The sequence below is a fragment of the Salmo salar genome, chromosome ssa16, assembly GCF_905237065.1.
Source record: "Salmo salar chromosome ssa16, Ssal_v3.1, whole genome shotgun sequence".
Taxonomy (NCBI): Eukaryota; Metazoa; Chordata; class Actinopteri; order Salmoniformes; family Salmonidae; genus Salmo; species Salmo salar.
Window position 1 is genome coordinate 42410186 of NC_059457.1, and position 22555 is coordinate 42432740.

Here is a 22555-nt window from a genome sequence, read left to right on the forward strand (position 1 = left end):
GGCGAAGAACATTCAGAAATCTCTTCCAATACACATTGCCTGTGAGCATCAGAGGTGAACCAGTTGCATACACAGCTCGAGCAAGACATTCATCAGCATTTCTCTGACTACGTTCCTCCATTGAGTCAAAAACACTTCTGATTCCAGGAAGACCATGAGCTGTTGCTGTCGATAAGGTGTCTGATTCATCATTTTCATCTCGAATAGAAGTAGCGGGACTTTTGTCAGAGGTTGCTTGTTGTGAGTGCTGAGGGAACTTTATGCACTTGGCCAGATGATTCTGCATCTTTGTTGCATTCTTCACATATGATTTGGCACAGTATTTGCAAATGTACACAGCTTTTCCTTCTACATTAGCTGCAGTGAAATGTCTCCACACATCAGATAGTGCCCGTGGCATTTTCCTGTAAAGATTAGAATTGTTTTTGGAAAACCCTAATACAATTCCATATACAGATAAATAGTTAAGCAGTTAGATTAAACAACTCCTTTGTAAAATAAATGTTTTAAAATGAAATGTATGGAAACCGGTGAATTAACACCCCTCAGTTAGCAGGCTCAAGCAAGCTAAACCCCACATGGTAGAAAAACTAACTAGCAGAAATTGTTAACAAGTTAGAAATGATTTAAACACACTTTGCTGTAGGCTACTATTTACTAGTTAACAAAAAATCATGTATGTCATATAAAATATATTCATCCCACCCAGTATTGTTATCAAAACTTAACAGAAAACATCTAGTTCTTGGCTCAGACAGTGTAGTAGTGTGGGCTCAATAGCATCTCATTAGTGTGCAAGATCATGAGAATCAGCTTTACATGTGATGGAAGAATGCACTGTGCATGCAGAGGGTTGCAATTCCATTGAATTGGGGATAGTTCAACCAAAATATGCCACAAGACCTAGAATTGCCTTGTGTATCCCACAAAAAAAGGTTCACTGTTATAAGCTAACTTTTTTGATGAATTTAAGCAAAATTCCCGGGCTTAATTTACCATGGGAAAATTTCCTGAAATTTCCCGTAAAGTTTCCATCCCTTTTCAACCCTACTGCTGAACACATGAACTGGACTGACCACCTGCTCTGATTCTCCGCACCTTAGCACACATGCACTCACTCACGCACACAGACATTCAGTACACACATCCATCCATACACACACACACACATCATAACTGCTGCTACCACTCTTATTATAATAGCTAAATACTGAACAATTTAAACATGGCCACCGATCCCCTCTTCCCCAAAATACGTGTAAATATTGGACTACAATAAATTGTTCCTTCCTGTAGTATACTTATGCTAAAATGTTATATTCTACTGAGCCATTTCGCTACACTTGCAATAACATCTGCTAACCATGTGTATGTGACCAATAAAATTTGATTTGACAGTTTGTATTCTTATATTATTTCTTATTGTTGTTGCATTGTCTAGAAGGAACCTGCAAGTAAGCATTTTGTTGGACGGCGTATACCATGTGTGTCCTGTACATAAGTCTAATAAAACTTGAAACGTATGTGAAAGTTAGAAGAAAAAAATGATGGCAATGGGGATCGCTGTGGAAACTGCTGGTAGATACAATTTGATAATTGCAGACCTCTCTCTGCCTGCTCCACTAAAAGGCAAAATGAGTTATGGTCAGTATAATGTTGTTAATGAATTAGTTATAGTTGTAAATATGTAGCCCATCACACTTTCAAATGAATTGTATTTTTTATTATTCTGTGATTTTATGTTTTATGTAGCTGTCTTTTACCAAATAAATGTCCCCCTGTGGGATAATAAAGATGATCAAATAATTGAGACTAAACTAGGGTGCAATGCAATGCTGTAAAACAGACTGTAATATGCCACGATTACGAAAATACAATACATCATGTTTTTTTCTCTCTCAGCTTTCCACACTAAGGACGTCAGTGACCCCGACACTCCTTGGAATGCCACCTATTGACCAGCAGTAGTACGCCTCGTTGACATTGCAAACACGTCTTGCAGAGTCAGCACTTCTGACCCATATAAATCCCCACCGCCGCAAAATCTCACTTTCCTCTGGCACGACGTGGAAACAGCAACCGTCTATTCCCCAGCGATTAGAGAAAAACAATCACCAAAATGTCCACGGCACAACCCATATTTTCCAAGGGAGAAGACTGCAAAGCTGGTTGGCACGACGCTAGTGCTGGTTACAATGAGACCGACACTCATCTCGAGATTTTCGGCAAGCCTGTAATGGAACGTTGGGAAACTCCGTACATGCACTCGCTGGCAACTATAGCCTCCTCAAAAGGTACAACGCACAATGTGCAAGCTGATGGTCCCTATGAACGCACTGGGACCACTAGATAGTAATTCATTCCAGTATTCTATGATCATTTATAGTTCTATAATAACCTTTTACATTATTGTAATATTTTTTTCTTACAAATGTGTGATATAAATAAGCCGTAAAGGACAGCCTATTTGCCTATAGCGTAATCATTGTCTAGGCCTACACTTAATTCAGAGCTGCAATATAGTCAAATCAGATTATCAATAAATCAGCAATTAGTCTATTGGGAAAAGTTTATGAAACAAATGCATTGACTTTTTATATTACTTCTGAGTTGTTTCACCCAATGCACATGCTAGTGGAGTTTAAAAGCATGGTGGAGTTAGACATATGTTGGACATAATGCGTGTGCTTGCTGCAGGTGTTACTCTACCCATGGAATCGTGCCAAGTGAGGACTTGGGAGTGCCAATCGTTTATGACGACATGCCATTCAATACGTTTTATAACTACAACTGTTGATCACTGATTTGACATTTTATTGCACACAATACGTGCACAGACTTGAACTTTTATGTTTAGAATTCAACGTTTTGCACGTAAAAGTTGTGTTTTGGAGTTGTTTGCGCGCTCATGTCGCCATAGCACACATGTTACTGCATGTAGTAGGAATGCAGTCCGTCGAGTTTATTAGATAGGGTATTATACTTTCTTTATATTGCTTTATATTGGAAAATACTCATATTTGGTGGAAAGTTGACAACAGAGTAGTAGCAGAGTATAAGCCTGATAATAGTATAGGTCGATGCAAAACCAAATCGGATTTTTCTCTAATCTATTTTTACACATCACTGAAAGACTATTCTGCGGAAATCCTTGAAGTGACCTTTCTATCACGTGCCACCACCTCCTTCTTCCCCCCATACATTTCTTACATTTCTATACTGTGGTTCTCAGAGAGGTCTCTTAAATAAACAAAAACAGTCCATTGTTTTTGTTTTGCTTTTCATGAAAGGTGCCACAGCATTGGAAATACTTCAATACAGGTCAGACCTGGGTTCAAATACCATTTCACGTATTAAAATTACTTTTCAATACATTTCAAAGCAAGTACTCAGATAATCTTTATTTTGAATAAGTAAGTAGTTGAATATTGGAATGTATTTGGAAATGTTCAAATACACTGAATCAAATGCGCTGTCACGACTTCCGCCGAAGTCGGTCCCTCTCCTTGTTCAGGCGGCGTTTGGCGGTCGAAGTCACCGGCCTTCTAGCCATCGCCGATCCACTTTAAATGTTCTATTTGTTTTGTCTTTGTCTTATACACCAGGTTTCAATCCCCCAATTACTTGTTCATTATTTAACCCTCTGTTCCCCCATGTATGTTTGTGAGTAATTGTTTGTATGTTATACGGTCTGTTATGTGGGCTTGCTTTATTGTATTTGTATTTGCCTATTTGCTGTCCTGCGCCTGACTCCTCTACACAAGCTACACACAGACCTCTTTACAGAATTACTCACCTGAAATGGAGTCAGCAGGAGCAGACGGCCCCCCTTTCTCGGTCGAAGAGCGCGTCCAGCAGCACGCGACCTTGTTACAACGTCTGGGCACTGCCATGGATCGCGTGCTGCAGACGATGGATAGATGGGAGAGAGAAGTAGGTTTTCCAACGCCTCCACCAGCCCCACTACAGCAGGCTCCACGGTCCACCTCTCCTTCACCCGGTCCCAGCGGGATTCGGCTCGCACTCCAGAGGGAGTACGATGGGACGGCTGCCGGATGCCAGGGGTTCCTACTCCAGCTGGAGCTCTACCTGGCGACCGTCCACCCGGCTCCTTCAGGACGTGAGAGCGTGTCCGCCCTCGTCTCCTGCCTCTCAGGCAAAGCCCTGGAGTAGGCCAACGCCGTATGGAGTGAGGGAGACGCGGCATTGGATCATTACGCAGAGTTCACCCGCCGCTTTCGGGCAGTGTTCGACCACCCGCCTGAGGGTCGAGCGGTGGGTGAACATCTGTGCCACCTGAGGCAGGGGACGAGGAGCGCGCAGGATTTCGCTTTGGACTTCCGGACCCTGGCCACCAGCACAGCATGGAACGACAGGGCCCTGATCAATCACTACCAGTGCAGTCTGCGCGAGGACGTCCGTCGGGAGTTGGCCTGCCGAGACACCACCCTCACATTGGACCAGCTGGTGGACCTGTCCATTCGGCTGGACAACCTGCTGGCCACCCGCGGACGTCCGGATCGGGGCCCGTCAGTTCCATTCCCCAGCACCTCCGCTCCGACGCCCATGGAGCTGGGAGCTGCTGCGCTTAGGGCGACCGGAGGAGGGGCCATTCCCTGCACCATCTGTGGCCGCAGAGGGCACACTGCTGGTCGGTGCTGGGGTGGTTCCTCAGGGAGTCGAGGTAGCAGGCAGGGCACTATCGTGTCACCCCAGGTGAGTCGGCACCAGGCTCACCCAGAGCCCCCTGTTGCTCACATGTATGTGTTTATTACATTTCCTGAGTTTTCCCCACATTCCCAGCATAAGGCGCTCGTAGATTCAGGCGCAGCTGGGAATTTTATTGACCGTTCATTTGCTCTTAGTTTAGGGATCTCCCTCGTTCCTGTAGATATGCCCTTCCCTGTGCACGCCGTAGATAGTCGACCATTAGGGTCAGGGCTGATTAGGGAGGCCACCACTCCACTAAGCATGGTTACGCAGGAGGGTCACAAGGAGAGAATCAGTGTCTTCCTTATTGATTCTCCTGCATTTCCCGTGGTGCTGGCCTACCCTGGTTGGCCTGTCATGACCCCACTATTTCGTGGCAACAGAGGGCTCTCAAGGGGTGATCACGAGACTTTTTCAAAAAAAAATTACATTACAGCCTTATACATTACAGCCCTAAAATTGATCAAATTGGGTGTTTTCCTTCTCATCAATCTACACACAATACCCCATCATGACAAAGCAAAAACAGGTTTTTACACCCCATCGACGGGCGGATTGTTTGATAAATCTCCTGGTAGACGCAGCACTTCCCAGGAGTCACATGTATCCTCTGTCACAGGAGGAGACCGCAGCTATGGAAACATATGTCTCCGAATCCCTGGGGCAGGGATACATTCGGCCCTCCACTTCACCTGCCTCCTCGAGTTTATTTTTTGTGAAGAAGAAGGATGGACGTCTGCGCCCGGGTATTGACTATCGGGGTATCAATCAGATCACAATGAGGTACAGCTACCCGTTGCCTCTCATTGCCAGTGCAATTGAGTTAATGCACGGGGCGCGCTTCGTCACAAAATTGGATCTCAGGAGCGCTTACAACTTGGTGCGTATCCGGGAGGGGGACGAGTGGAAGACGGCATTTAGTACCACCTTAGGTCACTATGAGTACCTCGTCATGCCGTACGGGTTGATGAATGCTCCATCAGTCTTCCAGGCCTTTGTTGACGAGATTTTCCGGGACCTGCACGGGCAGGGTGTAGTGGTGTATATCGACATTCTGATATAGGTCGACTGTTGGAGCATGACCTGTACGTCAAGGCTGAGAAATGTCTGTTCTTCCAACAGTCCGTCTCCTTCCTAGGGTACCGCATTTCCACTTCAGGGGTGGAGATGGAGAGTGACCGCATTTCAGCCGTGCGTAATTGGCCGACTCCCACCACAGTAAAGGAAGTGCAGCAGTTTCTAGGGTTTGCCAACTACTACCGGAGGTTTATCCGGGGTTTTGGTCAGGTAGCGGCTCCCCTTACCTCACTGCTAAAGGGGGGACCGGTGCGACTGCAGTGGTCGGCTGAGGCGGACAGGGCTTTTGGTCACCTGAAGGCTCTGTTTACCTCGGCTCCCATGCTGGCTCATCCAGATCCCTCTTTGGCGTTCATAGTGGAGGTGGACGCGTCCGTGGCTGGGATAGGAGCCGTGCTCTCTCAGCACTCGGGCACGCCACCAAAGCTCCTCCCCTGTGCTTTCTTTTCGAAGAAGCTCAGCCCTGCAGAGTGAAACTATGATGTGGGGGACCGGGAGCTGTTGGCTGTTGTCAAGGCTCTGAAGGTGTGGAGACATTGGCTTGAGGGGGCTAAACACCCATTCCTCATTTGGACTGACCACCGCAATCTGGAGTACATCCGGGCGGCGAGGAGACTGAACCCTCGCCAGGCAACGTGGGCCATGTTCTTTACCCGTTTTGTTTTCACTCTGTCCTACAGACCAGATTCCCAGAACGCTAAGGCAGACGCGCTGTCCCGGATGTACGACACAGAGGAGCGGTCCATCGATCGCACTCCCATACTTCCGGCCTCTTGCCTGGTGGCACCGGTGGTGTGGGAGCTGGACGCGGACATCGAGCGGGCGTTACGCACAGAGCCCACTCCCCCTCAGTGTCCAGTTGGGCGCTTGTACGTTCCGTCAGCTGTCTGCGACCGTCTGATCTATTGGGCCCACACGTCACCCTCCTCTGGTCATCCTGGCATCGGTCGGACAGTGCATTGTCTTAGTGGGAAGTACTGGTGATCCACCTTGGCCAAGGACGTAAGGGTTTATGTTTCCTCCTGCTCGGTGTGCGCCCAGTGCAAGGCTCCCAGGCACCTGCCCAGAGGGAAGTTACAACCTCTACCCGTTCCACAACGTCTGTGGTCGCACCTGTCGGTGGACTTCCTGACGGATCTTCCTCCCTCACAGGGCAAAACCACGATCCTGGTCGTTGTGGATCGGTTTTCCAAGTCCTGCCGTCTCCTCCCTTTGCCCGGTCTCCCTACAGCCCTACAGACTGCGGAGGCCCTGTTCACTCACGTCTTCCGGCACTACGGGGTGCCTGAGGACATAGTCTCTGATCGGGATCCCCAGTTTATGTCTAGGGTCTGGAGAGTGTTCATGGAATGTCTGGGGGTCTCGGTCAGCCTCACCTCAGGTTTTCACCCCGAGAGTAACGGGCAGGTGGAGAGAGTAAACCAGGATGTGGGTAGGTTTCTGCGGTCATATTGCCAGGACCGGCCGGGGGATTGGGCGGCGTTCATCCCCTGGGCAGAGATGGCCCAAAACTCACTCCGCCACTCCTCCACCTCTCTCCCTTCCAGTGCGTATTGGGGTATCAGCCGGTTCTGGTACCTTGGCATCAGAGCCAGATTGAAGCTCCTGCAGTGGACGAATGGTTTAAGCACTCGGAGGAGACCTGGGACGCCGCCCATGTGCATCTGCAACGGGCCATGAGGCGGCAGAAGGCGAACGCCTACCGTCACGGCAGTGAGGCCCCGGTGTTCGCACCGGGGGACCGGGTCTGGCTCTCGAGGCGTCGGGCGAGGGGCCTTCAGTACCTCGTGGAGTGGGAGGGGTACGGTCCGGAGGAGAGATGCTGGGTGGAGGACGTTTTGGACCCTTCGTTGCTGCGGGAGTTCCACCGTCTCCACCCGGATTGCCCTGTGCCTCGTCCTCCGGGTCGTCCCGGAGGTCGGTGTCGGCGCGCTGCTGAAGCCGCGCGTCGGGGAGGGGGGGGGGGTACTGTCACGACTTCCGCCGAAGTCAGTCCCTCTCCTTGTTCGTGCGGCGGTCGACGTCACCGGCCTTCCAGCCATCGCCGATCCTCTTTTCATTTTCCATTTGTTTTGTCTTTGTCGTACACACCTGGTATCAATCCCCCAATTACTTGTTTATTATTTAACCCTCTGTTCCCCCATGTTTGTTTGTGCAATTGTTTGTATGTTATACGGTCTGTTATGTGGGCTTGCTTTATTGTATTTGCCTATTTTGAGTAAATTACATTTATTTAATCATATGCTGTCCTGCGCCTGACTCCTCTACACAAGCTACACACAGACCTCTTTACATGCGCTATGCATTTAACCTAGGAATTTGAAATTACAAATTTGGTCGACTATTTGTTTTTTTTACAAATAACCATTCAAATACTCAAATAAAAGTACTTGTTTTGGGCTATGTATTTGAAAATACTCAAATACCAAGAACAAATATTTAATAACAAATACACGTATTTGAAACCAAGTCTTGATACAGGTAGATACTTAAACACCAATTTAGATTTGAGCTTTCCCCCACAGGTGGACGGGTTCTGGAGATTGGATTTGGCATGGCCATCGCCGCAACTAAAGTCGAGTCCTTCCCCATTGAGGAGCACTGGATCATTGAGTGCAATGATGGAGTGTTCGCGAGATTGCAGGAGTGGGCCAAGGCACAGCCACATAGAGTGAGACATCTTCAACTTCACATTAGGTTCTATTTAGACTTTTCCCTCATTTAATGTGAATAAAATGTATCTAAATTATTCTCCACTCATAGATTGTGCCCCTCAAAGGACTGTGGGAACAGGTAGTGGGCGGCCTGCCTGACAACCACTTTGATGGTACGTCTCAAAAGGCATTCTATTGGCGTATCCATTGGATCTTTGTATTCTTAAGCGGGTAAATTGCTTCAGACACATAACTAAGTAATTCTAATAATGCCTCTTCTATCAAAGGCATTCTATACGACACATACCCTCTGTCTGAAGACACATGGCACACTCACCAGTTTGACTTCATCAAGGTAAGTACAACACTTCTATGACAAAGACTGCACATTACAAATATATTAGCAAAAGCACCAGAACCAACAGCGGAATGGGGATTTCTCCTGTATTAAAGACTGTATAAAACACACAAATGTTTGGTATTACATATGATATCGTAGCTGAATCCAACGCAAACATATGACAGATGTCTAGGGTGGCAGATAGTTTAGTGTTGGGCTAGCAACCAAAAGGTTGCTAGTTCAAATCCAAGAGCTGTCAAGGAGAAAATAAACTGTTGATGTGCCCTTGAACAAGGCACTTAATCCTAATTGCTCCAGAGTTGCCGTTGCCCACTTTTCGAGGGTGTCTCGGGGAGAATTGGGATATGTAAAAAGCACTTTTCCAATTCACACATACGTATTAATACACATTTGTACATCTGAAATAGGACAAATATAAGCACCCACCAAATTAATGAATTAAAACAAATTAATCCAAATGGAATGAGATATTTCTTAATGGAATCTGATTCCTATCACTCATTACAAACATTGCCTATCGTGCCACAATGACGTTTCCATTATAATACAATTGTTGAATTGTGTCTCTATAGGGCCATGCCCATAGGCTGCTGAAGCCCGGTGGTGTCCTCACCTACTGCAACCTAACCTCTTGGGGTGAACTTCTCAAGTCCAAATATGACAACATCGACAACATGTTCCAGGTGAGCCGGCTCTCAGCCAATCAATGATCAACAACACCTAATCTCTCTGTGAGGTGCTTGTGTACACGTGTCCTCTCGGCCACGACACATTTCATTTCTTTGCACGTATTCTGTCCTTGTCTCAGATAGTACTGCACTTACAGTACAAGTCTGGTATAGTGTAATTGCATATGTGATGTTATACCGCTAATCGTTACTGTGGTATAGGATGTCATTTAAAGTGTGGCCCTGCATTTTGTTTGGTTTGATGTTCATTAAATCATTAACCCATTTGTTTCATTCATGTGCAGTGACTATTTTTGTCTGTTGTATTTTGCTTATTTGGTCTGTCTGTAGCTTCAATTCTAACTAATTTGCCTGCTACCTGCTTCCACCATTTCTTTATAGTACATTGGATTTGGTTTACTCACTGCAGTACAACAGTAATTGGTTTAGTTTATCTATCACCGGCGTCTGCCATTTACTATTACCATTTTTATTGCACTTGGTTGTGGCACTGTTAATGTGTCCTCAATGACCTTTCTTGACTAAACAAAGGTAATAATACATTTGACCTGAACTACAAGATCTGAGAATTCAACTTATATATATATATATATATATATAATTTTTTTTACAACCAAATCCCCCAAGGATAGGTAAATGGGATGTTATAGACAGGTCCAGACACTTTCATCCTCGTTGTGCAGTACGGGGCTCTGAAAAAAACATTAACAAAGGCTCCAAAAACGTCCTTTTAGAAACGGAAAAGCTCTCAGTATAATAATGCAGGTCTTCAGATGTTGTACGCATGAAATTGTGTCATTCCATTTTGTTGCGACTCGAGCAATACCTCTACGTCCATTCTAGCTGCAGGCTACACAGAGAATAGCTGAATAGGGGAAACCGTTTGTCGCACAAAATGGAGTATAGCGTTGTGGATAAAGTTTGGAATGACACAAGTTCATGTGTACATGATGTACACAAGTTCATCTGAATACCTGCATCAAGTAACTCGCTGGTTGGGATAAATTTCTCAAAAACAAGTGAAATCGCAACAACAAAGTATCTGGACCCTTCTATAACATGCCATATACATTTGTAAAATGTAAATTTCTCCTATGATGATTTTTCAGGAGACCCAGATGCCTCACCTGCTCGAGGCTGGCTTCAAGAGGGAGAAGATTAGCACCACAACCATGGATATTGTTCCCCCAAGCGAATGCAAATACTATGCCTTCCGCAAGATGATTACACCTACCATTCTGAAAGAGTGAAGTGGCTTGATGCCACCGTTTTTATTCCTTTAATTCTCAAGTGCCTGCATTTTAAAAGCCACATTGGTTTACTGTCAAAAATCCATAAGCACTCAGCGATGTCCATCTTACAATAAACCAATTGCAATAACATGTCCACTCTGAAAATGAATTTGTTTGGGTATCACCTCAAACAATTTTGCACCTCTTGCTATGGAACCTCTTGCAATTTGTTACAGAATGCTTTATATTTGAACTTCATTGCAATGTTAATGAGCACTATATTTTACATAATACTAAGTCTGCGTTTACACAGGCAGCCCAATTCTGATCTTAGATTTAATTATTGGTCTTTAGACCAATCTTTTGCCAATAATTGGGAAACATATCACAATCAGGCTGCCTGTGGAAACGCTTTTGATTGGCCACTTGACTAAATGTGAATCAAAATTTCATTAACATATTTCACTTCTGAAAGGAGAACAATTATTTCCTGAGGGGCTGCAGAATAAGTAAAAAACATGATTTTCCTGTTTTCAATATTTCCACACTAGGAGCATGAAATAACACTCAAATTGTGAAAATGCCAATGCACTTTCAGTGTCAGCTTTTGAAAAACATGCCTGGAATTTCAGCCTGTTCACCCGGGATGGAGTTTTGGCCCACAGCATATCACAATGAGATCAGATGATTTTGACCAATGACCAGTCATCTTTTATATGTATCCTCCTAGTTTGGGAAGTATGTGGGTAGGCTCTAGAGCAGGGGTATTCAACCCTTACCCTACGAGGACCGGAACCTGCTAGTTTTCTGTTCTACCTGTTAATTGGGGTGGCAGGTAGCCTAGTGGTTAGTGTTGGGCCAGTAACTGAAAGGTTGCTAGATCAAATCCCCAAACTGACAAGGTAAAAATCTGTCGTTCTGCCCCTGAACAAGGCAGTTAACCCACTCTGCCTAGGCTGTCATTGTAAATAAGAATTTGTTCTTAATTGACTTGCCTACTTAAAATAATTGCACCCACCTGGTGTCCTAGGTTTAAATCAGTCTCTGATTAGAGGTGAACAATGAAAAAAAAAATGCAGTGGAACTGACTTCGAGGTCCAGAGTTTAGTTTGAGGGCTCTAGAGTTGAGACGATCCTATCCGACAATCAGGGCTGTGCATGTACACCCACGATTGGACTGAGCATTTCAATGGCAAAAGGAGTCTCAACAAAATCATTTATTTTAATTAAATAGTCATTTATTATACATACAGTGATTTAAACAGACTGCATGGGAGCTTAAAGAAAAGAATGTAAAAAGTCCCTATCTGGTTAGAACTTGTTAATCATTAATTGATAAGTTGTCATGGCACATTGCCGATCTCATTGCAGCTGGTAGATAAGTGTTAGTCATATCTAACCTCAAACTATGAAGTTAAAAAAAAATAAAAAATAAAGAACCGTAGGACCTTTGAATATTGGCCAACCGTCATAGCAGATCTCTCACAAGAATTTAACTCAATCTATACACATTTACTATTGGGTCACAAATCCTTAAGCCTGGTGAGATGAGTTACTGAAAACACATCAATTGTATTCATGATACATGCTAAATTTCTTGCAGAATTAGAGGGTGTTTTATATATTTTAAATGTAGATTGGATGTAATTTATAGTGACAAATCACACAAAGGGAGCGTCTTTGTGCAAATAAAATGTTAAAACGGTTTACACCTATCAACTTTCCTATAAAATATGAACAGCTACACCCTGCTTCCTGGTAGGCAATTGTCTAAGATGTACACAAGTGCATACAGGGCCGGGGTCAATTTGGGATTGAGTGTTGGTGAGTAGAACCAAAGACTGGCCCTGAGACAATAGTCGTAAATTGTATCCATCCTCATTTACTCTAAGTAAACACTGATCTGACATAATTGGTCAAAGCAATGCAAAAGGAAAGCATTCTTACACCAATTCAATGTCAGGTCAGTGATTACTTCAAGGAAAAAAGGAAACATTTAGGAGTAGTTCAAAAAAGGACTCTACTCTCTCTTTGGTAGACCCAGAGCTAATATAAGTAAATGTCTAAACTCAGAATCCTTTGGGGTGCCAAGTGCACCATCTACTGGTTCAGAATATACACACATAGAAAGTCTTCAAACAAAAAAGTACACCAACATACATTACAAAAACTAATGGACTACTAAAGAAACCTGAGGTGACTTCCATCTACATAGTAATGACCATAAATGTTTAAAATGCTCAGTTAAAATGATTATTGATCAATTTAGTTAAGTCCCTGCCAGTATCATAATCTGTGCAAAGCCAGGAACAGTGATACAAATGACAAGAAATTCCTTTATTGTTTCTAGAGAGGAGCCAGAGCTCAACCCAGAATGATTCCTGCCAGACGTACATAATTTCATTTGCGATACCAAATCCTCATTTTCTTCTCTCGCTTTATTTTCTTTTGCAACTGTAGCGTCCCGTAGAGAAGGGCCTCTGCTGTGGGTGGGCAGCCTATGGGAGGACAAGTAAAAGTCACTTAGAGTCAAATGTTTTCTATAAAAATAATTTCAAAAAAAAAAAAAAGGTAAATAAGATGATCGTCACAGAGCTATTATTGTGATTTGTTACTTTTCCACATTGCTGATCATACAGTGCCTTCAGAAACTATTCACACCCCTGGACTTTTTTTTGGATCTCGACTTGGCGCTCCGGTACCACTTGCCGTGCGTCTATGACTTGGGTGACTGGAGTCTGACAATTTTTTGGGCCTTCCAGGACCTATATACTGGGCAGTGTCAGAGGATGGCAGGAAGCTTAGCCCCAGTTATGTACTGGGCCGTACGCACTACCTTCTGTAGAGCAGTTGCCATACCAGGCGGTGAAGCAACCGGTCAGGATGCTCCCAATGGTGCAGCTGTATAACTTTGAGAATCTGGGGACCCAAGCCAAATCTTTTCAGTCTCCTGAGGGGGAATAGGCTTTGTCGTGCCCTCTTCACGACTGTCTTGGTGTGTTTGGACCATGATAGTTTGTTGGTGATGGGGACACCAAGGAACATGAAACTCTCGACCGGCTCCACTACAGCCATATAGATGTGAATTGGGGAGTGTTCGGACCATCTTTTCCTGTAGTCCACGATCAGCTCCTTTGTCTTGCTCACGTTGAGGGAGAGGTTGTTGCCCTGGGACCACACTGCCAGGTATCGAACCTCCTCCCTATAGGCCGCCTCATCATTGTCGGTGATTAGGCCTACACCGTTGTGTCATCAGCAAACTTAAAAATTGTGGTGTTGGAGTCATGCTTGGTCACACAGCAGTCAGGGGTGAACAGGGAGTACAGGATAGGACTAAGCACACACCCCTGAGGAGTCCCGGTGTTGAGGATCAGTGTGGCAGATGTGTTGTTGCCTAGCCTTACCACCTGGGGGCAGCCTGTCAGGAAGTCCTGGATCCAGTTGCAGAGGGAGGTGTTTAGTCCCAGGGTCCTTAGCTTAGTGATGAGCTTTGTGGGCACTATGGTGTTGAACGCTGAGCTGTAGTCAATGAGTCGCCTTCTCACATAGGTGTGCCTTTTGTACCGGTGGGAAAGGGCAGTGTGGAGTGCGATTACATCGTCGGTGGATCTGTTGGTGCGGTATGCAAATTGGAGTGGGTCTAGGGTTTCTGGGATAACGGTGTTGATGGGAGCCATGACCAGCCTTTCAAAGCACTTCATGGCTACCGACGTGAGTGCTACGGGGCAGTAGTCATTTAGGCAGGTTACCTTCGCTTCCTTGGGCACAGGGACTATGGTGGTCTGCTTGAAACCTATGTATTAGACTCAGTCAGGGAGAGGTTGAAAATGTTAGTGAAGACACTTGCCAGTTGGACCGCTCATGCTCCGAGTACACATCCTGGTAATCCATCTGGCCCCGCGGCCTTGTGAATGTTGACCTGTTTAAAAGGTCTTGCTCACATTGGCTACGAACAGCATGATCACAGTCGTCCGGAACAGCTGGTTCTCTCATGCATGCTTCAGTGTTGCTTGCCTCGAAGCGAGCATAAGAGGCATTTAGCCCGTCTGGTAAGCTTGCGTCACTGGGCAGCTCGCGGCTATGCTTCCCTTTGTAGTCCATAATAGTGCAAGCCCTGCCACATCCGACGAGCGTCAGAGCCGGGGTAGTAGGATTCAATCTCAGTCCTGTATTGATGCTTTGCCTGTTTGATCGTTCAATTTGAGGGCATAGCGGGATTTCTTATAAGCGTCTGGATTAGTGTCCAGTTCCTTGAAATAGGAGGCTCTAGCCTTTAGCTCAGTGCGGATGTTGCCTGTAATCCAAGGCTCCTGGTTGGGATATGTACGTGCGATCACTGTGGGGACGACGTCGTCGTCGATGCACTTATTGATGAAGCCGGTGACAGATGGTATACTTCTCAATGTCATTGCATGAATCCCAGAACATATTCCAGTCTGTGCTAGCAAAACAATCATGTAGCGTTGCATCCGCTTCATCTGACCACTTCCGTATTGAGCGAGTCACTGGTACTTCCTGCTTTAGTTTTTGCTTGTAAGCAGGAATCAGGAGGATAGAATAATGGTCAGATTTGCCAAATGGAGGGCGAGGGAGAGCTTTGTATGCGTCTGTGTGGAGTAAAGTTGGTCTAGAGTAATTTTTCCTCTGGTCGCACGTGACATGCTGGTAGAAATTAGGTAAAACAGATTTAGGTTTGCCTGCATTTATCTCCCAGTGTCTGTTGGAAAGCAGACTGAACCAAGTTTAGGATTTTGCCTGTGCTTAGCTCTATTCTGTTCATTTTTCTCCTAAAACTCCCTAGTCCTTGCAGATGACAAGCATACCCATAACATGATGCAGCCACCACCATGCTTGAAAATATGAAGAGTGGTACTCAGTGATGTGTTGTGCTAGATTTGCCCAACGAAAACACTTTTGTATTCAGGACAAACAGTTCATTTATTTGTCACATTTTGCAATATTACTTTAGTGCCTTATTGCAAACACAATACATGTTTTGGAATATTTGTATAGGCTTCCTTCCACCCTGCCATTTATGTTAGTATTGTGGAGTAACTACAATGTTGATCCATCCTCAGTTATCTCCCATCACAGCCATTAAACTAGCGGTTTTAAAATCACCATTGGCCTCAGGATGAAATCCCTGAGAGGTTTCCTTCCTCTCCGGCAACTGAGTTAGGAAGGGCGCCAGTATCTTTGTAGCGACACCATCCAAATTGCAATTAATAACTGCACCATGATCAAAGAGATATTCTATGTCTGCCCACCCCCCCCCTTTTTTTTTAACCCATCTACCAATTGGGGGCCCTTTTATCCAAACCATTGGAAAACCTCCCTGGTCTTTGTGGTTGAATCGGTGTTTGAAATTCACTGCTAGACTGAGGGACCTTACAGATCATTGTATGTGTGGGGTACAGAGATTGACTACCCAATTTAAAATCCTGTTAAACACTTATTGCACAACGTGAGTCCATGCATCTTACTATGTGACTTGTTAAGCACATTTTTACTCCTTCAATTATTTAGGCTTGCCATAACAAAACTACTGACTCAAGACATTTCAGCTTCTCATTTAATTAATTTGTAAACATTTCTAATTCCACTGACATTAGAGTATTATGTGTAGATTAGTGACTAAATGAAATCCATTTTAAATTCAGGATGTAACAACAAAAAGTGGAATTAAGTCAAGCGGTGTGAATACTTTCTGAAGGCACTGTATATCAGGGCCAGAACAAATTATTTGTTTTAGAACAGTAAAAAAATTAAATACAAATAACAGAATGATACATACCTGGAACGTATATGTCCACTGGTACAATGCGGTCACACCCTCGGACCACGGCATAAGAGTAGTGGTAGTAGCCACCCCCATTGGCACAGCTTAATAAGGACAGAGTAATAAGATACACTGTGGATCAACTAACTGCTGAATATGAAAAACGTCAACCGACACTGTAAAAGCACTGTGTGTGTAATGCTAAAACAGTTTGGGGAATTAAATCCCAATCGGTTGGCAGTAATCTTTCATAAAAAATAAATAATCAGGCATTCTTAAATGAAAACGTTACAAGGACATCATGTGATCCATTTCAAACTAGACAACCACTAACATGTTTCTGCTTGAATCTAATATTAGAACAAAACTTTACCTGCCCATGGAAATTACATATCTTGGCTCAAGCATCTGGTCATAAACCTATGGGAAAATAAGCATGTTGAATTCATAGTCAAAAACTAACCTGATTTCAAGCAAATGCGGAACTCCTTTCTCCAAAGAAACATGTTCTTCAGTCAAATACCTTGCGCAGAGCGGGGGCCATCTAGTTGGTCAAGGTGCCTGCCACAATCATGACGTCAGCCTGTCTGGGGCTGGCTCTGAACACCACTCCGAACCGGTCCATGTCGTATCGAGGAGCCGCCATGTGCATCATCTCAATCGCACAGCATGCCAGGCCAAAGGTCATGGGCCACAGGGAGCTCTAATGTAGAAATCCACAAAAACAGATTAGATTGGTCTACAAAACAAACTGAACAAAGATCATTCAGTCAGTCAATGTTTTTCCCTAACAATCCTCAGCTCATCTTGAGAAAGGTGAAAAGGTCAAGGAATAATGTTTAGAGCAATGGTTCTCAAAACTTTTTATAGTCCCGTACCCCTTTAAAAATTCAACCTCCTGCTGCAGTATCTTTAGCATCAGGGTCAGCACACTCAAATGTTGTTTTTTGCCATCATTGTAAGCCTGCCACACACACACACAATATGATACATTTAAACATAAGAATGAGTGCGAGTTGTCATCACAACCCGGCTCGTGGGAAGTGACAAAGAGCTCTTATAGGATCAGGGAACAAATAATAAATCAATAATTTCTCTTTATTTACCTATCTTACTTATAAAACCTTTAGTTCATCAAAAATGGTGAATAACTCACCACAGGTTAATGAGAAGGGTGTGCTTGAAAGGATGCACATAACTCTGCAATGTTGGGTTGTATTGGAGAGTCTCAGTCTTCAATCATTTTCCACACACAGTCTGTGCCTGTATTTAGTTGTCATGCTAGTGAGGGCCGAGAATCCACTCTCACATAGGTACGTGGTTGCAAAGGGCATCAGTGTTTTAGCGCGATTTTCCAAGTCAAGAAACTGAGCGCAGCCCAATCCAGAAATCTGGCAGTGGCTTCTCATTAAATTACATTTTCACAGAATCGCATGTTGCAATTTCAATGAGGCTCTCCTTTTCAGATATCAGTAAGTGGATTGGAGGCAGGGCATAAAAGGGATAACGAATCCAGTCGTTTGTGTCGTCCGTTTCGGGAAAACACCTGTGTAATTGCGCACCCAGCTCACTCAGTCAGGTGCTTCACTATATCACATTTGACATTGTCCGTAAGCTTGAATTCATTTACACACACAAAAAAAAAAAAAAAAAAATCATACAATGATGTAAAGACCTGTGTGTTGTCCTTGTTAATGCAGACAGAAAAGAGCTCCAACTTCTTAATCATAGCCTCAATTTTGTCCGGCAGAATGAATATAGTTGCGGAGAGTCACTGTAATCCTAGATTCAGATTTTTCAGGCGAGAATAAACATCACCCAGATAGGCCAGTCGTGTGAGAAACTCATCATGCAAGCCCCCTGATAACCAGTACACTTCTGTATGTTGTAAAAGCGTTACATGGTCACTGCCCATATCATTGCATAATGTAGAAAATACAGAGTGTGTCTTTATTCTTCTCGCTCAAAAAACTCCCGCGGCTTATTTTTCAAATGGTCATGTTTGGTTTATAAATGTCAGCGCAAGAGTGAAGGTTTCCCGCAAGAGAGTAACGGTTAATGTGATTGGATGTTCATTATTTGACTAGGCTACCTGTATTTGACATTGTGTTGTTATTTCGCAGAACAGTAGCTGGTTTCAATTTTATTTTTGGCAGTGAAACAAATCTACTCAGGCAAGAAAAACTCACCCAAATATAGCCCCGTTGGAAAATATAAAATGTACCGTTTGAAAATGTGAAGAATTATTACTATGTTTTTTTTGTTTTTTTTAAATTGCCCCAGTGTGGGAATACCTGGTTTAGAGGAATGACCCCCCCCCCCAAAAAAATGTTTTTATTATTTGTTAAGGCATTGGCTGGAATTTTACTTCAAATTAAATGGAATTACAGGAGTCAGAGACAACTTCTTAATTTTCCCCCAGCAAAGGACACTCAATATGGAAAAAGTGAGACCAGACTACACTTCCCTCTGTAGTTAGTTTAATCATTTTGACAGTTCCTTGACTGACAGTCAGCTGGCCACATACTGTTTGTTTAGTAGATTACAAAGAGAAGTAAAGAAGGATGGGGATGGGCTCACGAGTGGCGCAGTGGTCTAAGGCACTACATCGCTGTGCCACTAGATATTCTGGGTTCGAGTCCAGGCTCTGTCGCAGACGACCGCAACCGGGAGACCCATGGGGCGGTGCACAATTGGCCCAGCGTCGTCCGGGTTAGGGAAGGGTTTGGCCAGCAGGGATGTCCTTGTCCCATCGCGCATTAGCGATTCTTGTGGCGGGCCGGGCACAGTGCACGCTGACACGGTCAGCGTGTCAGTCAAAACATACAAAATGTACAAAAACATACACTCAAAACATACAAAATGTACCGTATGCCCGTATGCCACTGCAAAACAGATATTGTGTGGCATTGAATCTGAGCCCTGACTTACTCTGCGTGCCCAGTTCACCAGATCATCCAGTTTAGTGATGACATATTCTCCCTTGCTGCTTGCTACTGCAGCGGGCTTGGCAGCAGCCACCGCTGTGCTTTTCTCTCTGACTGGAACCACACTGGAGGAAAAAGGAATATTAAGTACTGGAGCAAATCTTCTTTATAGTTCTTGACAAATTCAGATGTTCACTGGATTTCCATTACCTTGTAGCATTGTCGCTTTTAACAATGTGGTGTAGCGACCTCTGTCGTATCGCAAATACTGAAATGGGTCTGTGTGGTAAAAAAGACCAAGATTGGATTGGCACCGACAACTTTGTGATAACTGCTGATGTAAAAGAGGTTTATAAAATAAAGTTGATTGACTGACTGACTTACTGGCCATCAACACAAGCACAATGGCACTGCACAGAAATAACACAATACTCTAAACTATAACAAATGGGGCAAACAAATTTAATGTAGACTACTGGTGATTCCAAAACAGAAAGAACCTTTATGTTGCTAACTATAGTAAATGCCAGACCTGTCTTGGACAAATTACGCACTTGATAAGGTGATAAATGAAAACCAGACTGCCAGAGACAGCAGATAACCGTTCCTAAATAATATCAGATTAAACTTTAAAAAGCATCCTTACCTTGATGAAAAGTTACCAAACGCGGCGAGGCGAGGGACTGCTAAGAAAATACAAAAAAAGCATAGCTAGATTTCAACAAATGCAATTAAACCATTATGCCACACCAAACTCAATAGCTAACACAATTTACTTGGGGGATAACGTTACTGCACAGGTTGTCACTTGTTACCACAGCCTAACCCAAAATCACGACCAAAAAGCGTTTTTTTTGTTTGAATGAATCATTACGAGAGACAATATTGACATTTGTGGCTGCAGTAACTAGTGGAAACCCACTGACTGGCAGTCAATGCGCATTTCTTGAGTGGCATAACAAACAGACGTTTGTGATATGGCTAGTTGTAACTTAGCCAAACTGACTTGTACGGCAGTACTTATATAAATATTAACATGTATTTGCCATTAGATGACCATTAGCGAAGAGGTTGATCACACTGCACGTCTGACTGAGGAACTTAACGTTCCACGCGTGCTAGTTAGCTATTTAAAAACAAACATTTTTTCCCTAGCTAGCTAACGTTAGCTAGTTAACCTAGCCAGAGCCGTTTCTGTTCAGATTTAGGCCAGATATAGCAACTAGCTAGTTATAGCTAGATAACAAGGTCAGTGATTACAACCGATGGTGGAAGCATAAAATGACAACAAATCCGAGATAATACATTAATCAGGTGGCATAGGAAATATTGTAACGTTAGTGGGATAAATAAGTCGGATATTTAGCAGAATGATATGTCGCAATAACTTAGGAACGTTGCATATTAGCCATAACATCACTCACCAACCAACCAACGCCGCCATCTTTCGCAAAGTGATCCTGGATCTGCTCTGAGCTACGTCATACGCCATGGAACCACTTGCAAATGTGAAATTATTTCCCACATCTTCGGTATTTAAGTTCAGACCAATCAATACGTTTAACTCTTACATTTTCCCTCCCTGTCAACAAAAAAATATATACCGGTAGGCCCCTATAATTAACTGCTATATTTAATTTAATGAATCCTTGGGACGTCCCAACCCTGAACCTAACCGTTTTAAATGTCAACTTCAAAGAAGTAGGGACGTCCCAAGGATCACAGATAGGACGAACCGTTCTATCACGTATCTATCAAGTCTTCTCATTTTTAGCGAACCCAAATCAACCGAGGTAAAAACTGTTTGAAGTTGGATATTCGCGCTTTCAAACCACTTGAGCCACAGACTCCAAATAAATGTCATGATGCTGTAAAAATTGCTCACAACATTGCACAGGCCTTATTTTCACGATTTGGACATTAATCGGCTTTCCAATGCTAATAAACATGTGCAAATGTGAGCAGCATTTTGGTTTCCAAGTTCAATTATTTAGGGAGCATAAACAAAGTACAAACCTTTTTTACATTCAAATTTCAATAGCTCCTTGGTCATGTGACCTACTGACTTCAAACAAAGTTCAGAATGTCCACGGACTACCCTTCTATATTGCAAACCCTTTAGTTTGTCCATTTTCATCTCACAAGATTTTAAAATAATTTTTCAAAATGTAGAATTTCAATAGCTCCTTGGTCATGTGACCTAATGACTTCAAACAAGGTTCAGAATGTCCACTCAGTGGGCCTACACTTTGCACACCCTTTAGTTTGTCCATTTTCATCTCACATGGTTTTACATACATTTCATACACTTTCATCTCATGCTATTAGACTTAAATCTGTAAGATTTGCAGGCCTTCATTTTACATGGGTGTTAAAAACAAATTTTTAATGTCAACAAATGTTCCATGCTCGCAATAACTATCTTTCACATGGACACTGAAAACATCCGCAAATGGCTGTATGTTGTATGGATCAAGGACAGGAGAGGTGTTCAAACAGAGGTGCTTAAAGGAAGGCGCACAGGTAGGCCTCATGAAAAACTATGTTTCATATGCTCTTTTTAATCACAGTAATAGCCAATGATTTGTCAGTCACAGTGAGCTTGATAATGTGAAAGAATCCTTTTCATAGCATCACTTTCATATACTGTACATTAAGAGAAGGGATGACCTTAAGGTTTCGAAACCTGACATTTGGCAACTCGAACCTTCAGCTCCCTCCACAGATTTTCTATGGGATTAAGGTCTGGAGACTGGCTAGGCCACTCCAGGACCTTAATGTGCTTCTTCTTGAGCCACTCCTTTGTTGCCTTGGCCGTGTGTTTTGGTTCATTGTCATGCTGGAATACCCATCCACGACCCATTTTCAATGCCCTGGCTGAGGGAAGGAGGTTCTCACCCAAGATTTGATGTTACATGGCCCCGTCCATCGTCCCTTTGATGCGGTGAAGTTGTCCTGTCCCCTTAGCAGAAAAACACCCCCAAAGCATAATGTTTCCACCTCCATGTTTGATGGTGGAGATGGTGTTCTTGGGGTCATAGGCAGCATTCCTCCTCCTCCAAACACGGCGAGTTGAGTTGATGTCAAAGAGCTCCATTTTGGTCTCATCTGACCACAACACTTTCA

General features: G+C 43.8%; 2 protein-coding genes across 2 annotated transcripts; one reads left to right on the forward strand and one right to left on the reverse strand.

Moving 5' to 3' along the window:
- Window positions 1–1988: 1988 nt before the first annotated feature.
- gamt (guanidinoacetate N-methyltransferase) lies at window positions 1989–10871 on the forward strand. Its single transcript, XM_014149304.2, has 6 exons — window positions 1989–2294; window positions 8313–8458; window positions 8551–8614; window positions 8729–8796; window positions 9375–9485; window positions 10601–10871. The coding sequence occupies exons 1-6, from the start codon at window positions 2120–2122 to the stop codon at window positions 10739–10741; spliced, it is 705 nt and encodes a 234-aa protein (XP_014004779.1). The 5' UTR covers window positions 1989–2119; the 3' UTR covers window positions 10742–10871.
- A 1054-nt stretch (window positions 10872–11925) lies between these two features.
- Window positions 11926–21329, reverse strand: ndufs7 (NADH:ubiquinone oxidoreductase core subunit S7). Its single transcript, XM_045697282.1, is given in 8 exon segments — window positions 11926–13221; window positions 16518–16606; window positions 16876–16922; window positions 17026–17205; window positions 19434–19554; window positions 19640–19708; window positions 20076–20115; window positions 20858–21329. Coding segments are annotated over 8 exon segments (708 nt in total). The 5' UTR covers window positions 20922–21329; the 3' UTR covers window positions 11926–13123.
- Between the last annotated feature and the right edge of the window lie 1226 nt (window positions 21330–22555).

What these genes read in the sequence shown, in the direction of transcription:
- gamt (XM_014149304.2), top strand. Translation starts at nt 2,120, where the DNA reads ATGTCCACGGCACAACCCATATTTTCCAAGGGAGAAGACTGCAAAGCT. An exon ending in AACTATAGCCTCCTCAAAAG is followed by an intron (nt 2,295 to 8,312) that starts GTACAACGCACA and finishes TTTCCCCCACAG; the next exon opens with GTGGACGGGTTCTGGAGATT. An exon ending in CCAAGGCACAGCCACATAGA is followed by an intron (nt 8,459 to 8,550) that starts GTGAGACATCTT and finishes CTCCACTCATAG; the next exon opens with ATTGTGCCCCTCAAAGGACT.